The sequence below is a fragment of the Crocuta crocuta genome, unplaced genomic scaffold, assembly GCF_008692635.1.
Source record: "Crocuta crocuta isolate KB4526 unplaced genomic scaffold, BGI_CrCroc_1.0 scaffold246, whole genome shotgun sequence".
NCBI lineage: Eukaryota > Metazoa > Chordata > Mammalia > Carnivora > Hyaenidae > Crocuta > Crocuta crocuta.
Genome location: NW_027531902.1, coordinates 4,546,380 through 4,553,273, shown reverse-complemented (window position 1 = coordinate 4,553,273; position 6,894 = coordinate 4,546,380). Strand labels below are relative to the sequence as shown.

General features: G+C 56.0%; 1 protein-coding gene across 1 annotated transcript in view; it reads left to right on the top strand.

Moving 5' to 3' along the window:
- The first annotated feature begins 346 nt into the window (after nt 1-346).
- Nucleotides 347-6,894, top strand: part of GAREM2 (GRB2 associated regulator of MAPK1 subtype 2) — a 9,459-nt gene continuing 2,911 nt past the window's right edge. Inside the window, exons 1-3 of the mRNA XM_077774120.1 lie at nt 347-557; nt 5,856-5,986; nt 6,702-6,894. The exon at nt 6,702-6,894 is cut by the window's right edge and continues 454 nt beyond it. Of these exons, the coding sequence (XP_077630246.1) occupies nt 347-557; nt 5,856-5,986; nt 6,702-6,894 (535 nt within the window). The remainder of the gene's footprint in view (nt 558-5,855; nt 5,987-6,701) is intronic.

Below are 6,894 nucleotides of genomic sequence, written 5' to 3'. Positions count from 1 at the left end.
TCACCTGGTCTGCTGCTCCCCTCTGGGGACCCCAGGCACCCTCCCCTCAGCACCTCAACTGTGGCCTGTTTTGTGGGTTCACATCTCTTCCCACCTCCTCGTGGGCCCAAGTGCTCCGGGAGGGCAGGGCCCCTGGCTCGCAGCGCAGGGCCTGGGCCCGCAGGTCGCCCTGGGGGAGTGGTGACAGAAGGGCTGTGGCTGGGGTGGTTGCTGGGGCCCCTTGTCGGGAGCCGAGCATGACTCCCAGCCCTGAGGCCGCAGCTGGCAGCCCGCCCGTCCCCCGAGCGAGCATTGTTGACCTGGGCAGGGATCATGGGGAGCCATCCTGGTCAGGGTCTTGGAGAAGATGTTAGCCTCCCTCGTCCCACCTAATGTGCACTTTACCTTTCCTTCCTCCTCCGTCCTTTGCCTCGCAGGGGAGTATGCTGAGGGTGTCAGTGAGAGAGACATCCTGCTCATTCACTCCTGCCGCCAGTGGACAACGGTGACCGCCCATACCCTGGAGGAGGGCCACTACGTCATCGGACCCAAGATTGACATCCCCCTGCAGTACCCAGGTGCGCCCAGCCAGGGACAGATGACCCAGAGCCGCTGAGGGGGTGTGGGCCGGAGGCCAGGGGGCAGGCCCCGCGGGAGCCACAGGGATGCATGAGGATGTGGCTGGCAGGGTGGCGGTTAGGGTTCAGGCCCAGCGGTTTTCATACCGTTTCTGGGGAGTCCTGGGTTTCTGGTTGCAAAATTTTGATTCACTATTTTATTTTATTTTTTTAATGTTTATTTTTGAGAGGGAGAGAGAAAGACAGAGCGAGAGAGAGAGAGAGAGAGAGAGAGGAGACAGAGCTTGAGTGGGGGAGGGGCAGAGAGAGAGGGAGACACAGACTCTGAAGCAGGTTCCAGGCTCTGAGCTGTCAGCACAGAGGCTTGAACCCACAGACTGTGAGATCATGACCTGAGCTGGAGTCGGCCGCTTAACTGACGGAGCCACCCAGGTGCCCCACTCACATTTTATTTTAAACTAATGATCTAAAAATTACTCCTGCTCTCAAATTGCTGCAAATCAAACCTGAACCCTAACTAGAGGCCCTGGGTGTGTGCTGTGAGCTGCCTCGTTAAGGCTTTTTCCGTACAGACCTTCAAGGAGAACGTCTCGTGCTGGGGTCTTCTCAGCGGCTGGTGTGCAACCAAAGTTCTTCAGAAACACAGGGCCACTCAGGCTGATGATAGAACTGCGGCCGTTTTCTCTCCTGATTTTCCCAATTTTGTGTGAAACTCATTGTTTCCACGGACTGGCTTTGTCAGTGAATGTGAAAACTTTAGGCTTAAGTAAGATAACAGATAAAAGTAAAGTTCATTAGCATTATCTATATATTACGTACGATTTTGTTTGAAGAAAGGATTCTGCTGAAAAGCCCAGCCCTTGTATTTTACACATGCTAAAACAGAGGCTTTAAGAGACGAGTGACTTGCCCAGGGTCACACAGCTAGTAAAGCAGCAGAGCGAGGGCTAGAACCCAGGGGACCGGGCTCCTGGGCTGACGCTTGCTTGTACCACACCAGCAATGCAGGGTTCTTGTCACCTGGGTGGGAAGGGTGGGAATCTGGTGGCCCCTCCCAGGGCTGCCCCCATGCGCCGAGGATCCCACTGCGCCTGCGTGTTAAACACACGCTGCCCTCCAGATGCGGAGCTGAGCATTTCACCGTGGCCTCCTGGCGGCTGCCCTGTGAGAAAGTCTTACCAACTCCATCTAGCTCACAGACTGAGGCTCTGGGGGCCTCGGTAGCTCGCCCAGTTCTGTGTCTGTAACCTCGAGTCCCTCCTGGGTGCTGCGGTCCCCAGCCCTTCCTGGGTCTCTGCTGAGCCAGGGGGCCAGGACTACGGCCTCTGCTCTTTACAACAATCCTGTGAAGTTGGTGCCCTGCAGCTCTCACACCTCATTTAAAGGATGAGGAAACTCTGATGTCTTTCTGACCTGGGGTTATGTCCTGAGCCTGCAGCCCTTGAAAGGCCTGCTTAGCAGTTAGCAACTTCCCGGCCTGGGTGTCTGGTATTGGCCCAGGAAGAGGCCCCAGGTCTTCTTGGGATTTAAAAAAAAACAAAAAACAAAATACCAAAAGATTGGAAAAAGTCCTCACTGACAGAAGTGTGACTTTACTGTCCCATTTCAGCTGTGTTATTAAACATCTGGGAAACCAAGGCACAGAGCCTCCTAGGGACGATTGAGTGCCGGAGGCTTCTGGCCCTTTCCCTGATGCAATCTTTTGGTGTCCCCGAGTGCATGTGGACGGTGTGGGCATGGGGCGACAGCTGGCCTGCCCGGGAGTTGCATCCCTATCCGCATCTTTCCGGTGGGCGGCTAGGTGGCCCTAGTGGGGGAGGGGAGGCCAGGCCCCCAAGGAGTGGGAGGCTGGGGAGTTCGAGGCCCAGCGCTAGTTCCTCCTAATGAATTAATAATAGAGTGGGCGGGGGCAGCGGCGGAGACCCGGAGAGCCTCCGGGCAGGCGGGGGAGGGGAGCGCAGCCCAGCTGCCCGGGGACTCCGGAGACCTGGCTGCTCTGAGCCGGTCCCCACTGCCCCGCACGAGGGACCAGGTGGCTCAGGTCAGCGTTGGCCAGCACTCTGGAAGCTAAGCCGTGTGCTTCCATTTCACAGATGGGAAAACTGAAGCCCGGAGACATTAAATAATTCGCCCAAGGTCACACGGCTGGTTGGTGCCAGAGATGGGATTCAACTAGGTCTGTCCGACCCCCAAGTCTGTGCATTTACACACCACTGCTTAGGGAACTGCTGCCAGGATCGGGTGCTAAGAGGAGGGGAGACTGCTTCNCATCGATCCGCCGGCCACATCCTCTCCCGGCTGCAGCCCTGACTCGGCTCCAGCTCTCCCCACAGGGGGCAGCGGGCACCTCTCCCCGCTCGGCTGCTTGTGGTCTGGGGGCTTGTGAGTGCGGGGGAGGAGGCCGCGGGAAGGAGGGGTGGCACCCGCGGTGGGCTGGTGGCCGATGTGCAGCCCCTCTGCCTGACCCCCAGACCCCCGTTCCTTGCCAGGCGCCTCCCCAGTTTCTCTGTGCTGCCGTCTCCGCTTTCTCCTGGGCAGATTCCCATCCCTTTCTCGGCTTCACTTCTGTCCGGCCTCTCCGTGCTGATGGGCCCTTCGTTCTTCATTCTCAGCATGTTGGGTGCAGGGGGTGCCCTCAGTCTGGGATTCTGGCTGGGTTTTGGGGGCTCCAGGACCCCCATACTGTATAGAGTAGTGTTCGTGTTGATGCCAGGAGTACACTATGGGCATTTTTCTGGGAAGAGAGTTCCCAAAGGCTTAAGACCTACCCTAGCTGAAGACCCACCTGCGGGCTGGTGACCTTCAGTCTGTATCTCTGACCTCAAGCCCTGTACCCCTTGCTCACCCCCCACCCCCAAGGAGCCCCCCCTGGAGGGCCTCACTTGGCCTCCTAAGGACTGGCTCCAGCCCCACATGTTACTTGCGGGTTCCCAGTTTTGGCCAGCAGTCTGCCTGCCCCATGTCTTTTTGTTTGGTTGGCTGGTTGGTTTTTATAGTGTCAAGTTTTTATTTAAATTTCAGTTAGGTAACATACACTATATGGTCTATTTGATTTCGCTATTTCCCCAGTTGCTGTCTTGCAGAATGGCCTCCCTGCTTTCTTTACAGAAGCTCAACTTGGAGCTTGGCATTTCCTTGCCTGAAACACTGCAATTGCTTTCATTTCTTTTTTCTTTTCATTTCCTTTTTTGGGTTGTCAAATGATCCTTTAATGAAATATTTTCCTTTGTAGTTTCTTAACTAGCTGGGCATTCCACTGCACCACATCACAGAGGATGTCATGAAGGTGGCAGCCTACAGACTAGGCAGTCCCCAAGATTTCTTTAGTGGTTCCAGAGAGTTCTCTAGCTAAGGATCCATGCTGCTTTTGTTGTGCAAGGTTGACCGTTTCGTCAAAAGTGATACTTGCACTGTGTGTCACATTTTTCTGCTTCTCTCTGTGTCTTGGTGATTCCTTGAGGGCTTTGATGATCAGAGCATGGACAGAATGAAGGTCTCACTTCAGCCTGGGCCTGTTTGTTCTGAATGATCAGTAACCGTGTCCTCCTCAGACTTTTCTGATCACCACTTGTCTTGCTGATGTCCTCACCAACCTTTTTTGGAGACAAACCCAGGGGGCCAATCTTGGGGGCTGGGCAGACATGGCGCTGACCACCCCACTGGTCTACCTTCGGTTCATGACTTTGATCTTTTTGGGATCGAACTTAGGTGGCCTGGTGGAGGGGGCTGGTGTCAGATGAGTCTGGACTAAGGACCATGGAAGAAAGTGGCACCTTGGCTTCGTCTGAGCTGAAAGCCAAAAGCTCATTTCTTACTGAGTAAAGTCCTTCTGTCTTAACCTGGCATTTAGAGCCTGTCATAACCTGGTTGCTACTTCACATGCTGTTGGCACCTTCAAGTCCTGGGCACAGGCACTCACCATTTCGGGCAGGCGATCTGCTCTTATGACTCTTGTTTAAAAAAATCTTTTTAAGTTTATTTATTTATTTTGAGAGAGAGAGCAGAGGAGGAGCAGAGAGAGAGGGAGAGAGAGAATCCCAAGCAGGCTCCACACTATCAGCATGGAGCCCGACACAGGGCTCAAATTCACGAACCGTGAGATCGTGACCTGAGCCTTACCCTAGTGAGCCACCCAGGCATCCCGGTGACTCTGTCTTGTTGGTACCATTTCTTCCCTGTAGACTGTCTGTTCTGTAAAACTTTTTTTTTTAACGCTTATTTTTTTTATTTTGAGAGAGAAAGAGATCACAAGCGGAAGAGGGGCAAGAGAGAGGGGGAGAGAAAGAATCCTAAGCAGGCTCCACAGTGTGGAGCCTGATGTGGGGCTCGACCTCACCACTGTGAGATCATGACTTGAGCCGAAATTAAGAGTCAGACGCTTAACTGACTGAGCCCCCCAGGTGCCCCTGTAAAACTCCTTTCGTTCTTTAAAAAAATTTTTTAAATGTTTTATTTATTTCTGTGAGAGAGAGAGAGAGAGAGACAGAGAGGGGCAGCGTGAGCAGGGGAGGGTCAGAGAGAGAGGGGGACACAGAATCTGAAGCAGGCTCCAGGCTCTGAACTGTCAGCACAGAGCCCGCTGCGGGGCTCGAACCCACAAACCGTGGGTTCTCCTCTTAAAGTCTGTGCCTGCTGGGGGCATCTGCTGGGCCAGCTAAATAGCCCTGGACTGCAGGTTAGGAAGGCCTCGTCCGAGGGAGGGGGAGGTGATTTTGCTGGGCTCGGGTCAGAGGTCTCAGGGATGTTGGAACAGCACAGGGTCTGGGAACAGAGCTGGAGTCCTGGGGCCTCCAAGCCGAGGGTCCGCCAAGTGCGTCGGGATGGATCAGCAACCCAAGGTATGTGCTTTGGATGCCAGATCCAGACAGGACCCCAAATCGTTAGCTCCAGCGCCCTCAGAGGAGGACCCTGAGAGGGGAAGGGACTTCTCTAGGGTCACAGCAAGTCAGAGTGGGGCTGGGACAAAGCTAGGAGCCAGCATCTCCGGTGCCACACAGATGCTTGCTTGGAGGCCAGTTCCGTATGCAAGTGTTTGGCTGCCGATTCGCATTTGGATCTCTCTGGGCAGGAGGCTGCTAACGTCCTCGGGCACCCACGAGCTCTCCGTGGGGGTCTAGTTGCTGGGCCTGTGCTCACCTTCCCTCCCTGAGCCTGCTGACCAGCCCCTTCCACCTCAGGCTGGTGCAAAGCTGCCTCCCTGCCCGGCTGAGTTCCGGAGGGGCTGGCCCAGGTGAGGGTAGCAAGAAGTGGGGACCGGCAGGCAGGCCTCCCCTAGCAGCCTGTGTTCCTCCTTTGTAGGGAAGTTCAAGCTCCTGGAGCAGGCCCGGGATGTGCGGGAGCCAGTGAGGTACTTCAGCAGTGTGGAGGAGGTGGCCAGCGTCTTCCCTGACCGCATCTTTGTGATGGAAGCTATCACCTTCAGTGTCAAGGTCAGTCCTTGCCACACCAGGCCTGGCGCCCCCACACTGGTTGGAGGGTCGTCCTTAAGGTCCGGGAGGCAGAAGGTGTCACTGTGGTTTCTGGCAGTCCCTTGAGGGCCTCGGGCCATGTCAGAAGAGCTAGGTGTATGACCCACTGGCCTGCAGAACTTTCTAGAAGAGGTGGTGAAGTGTGTGTGGAGGGCCCTGCCCTGACTTGGAGATCCTCAGGGCAGCCTGTCCTAGCGGCCACCAGAAGGGAGAGTGGTTGTTGGGGGCACACAGTACCAACCCCCAACCACCCCCCACTTGTGTACAAATGGTTCTTTTCTGTTTACAAACCCTTATCCATCAATTCATTCCTCTTCACCGTTGCCTTGAGTGGATGGAGTATTCCTGTCCAGACCGTAGAGGCAATGATCGTAACAGATGCCATTTCCTGGGTATTTTAAAAGTATGTCACACCGACATGCAGCAATTCTTCCAAGTAAGAGTTAGCACGTGAGGCAACTCGGGCCCCGGAAATGGCTCATTTAAGGTCGCACGGCTGCTGCGTGGCCTCTCCGGGAGGGAAGGGGGTCCCCTGACCCCGCAGTCCAGAGCTCTTGATCGGGGTCTCAGCCTGGGAAAGGCTCCCGGGGCGGTGGGGGCGTGGGGGTGTGCCTCAAAGGTCGGCTTTGCCTGGGGCACCCCTGAAGCCTCGACGCCCGGTTTCTGGGATCCGCAGGTGGTGTCGGGCGAGTTCAGCGAGGACAGCGAGGTGTACAACTTCACGCTGCACGCGGGCGACGAGCTCACCCTCATGGGCCAGGCGGAGATCCTGTGCGCCAAGACCACCAAGGAGCGCTCGCGCTTCACCACGCTGCTGCGCAAGCTGGGCCGCGCCGGGGCGCTGGCCGGGGTGGGGGGCGGCGGCCCCG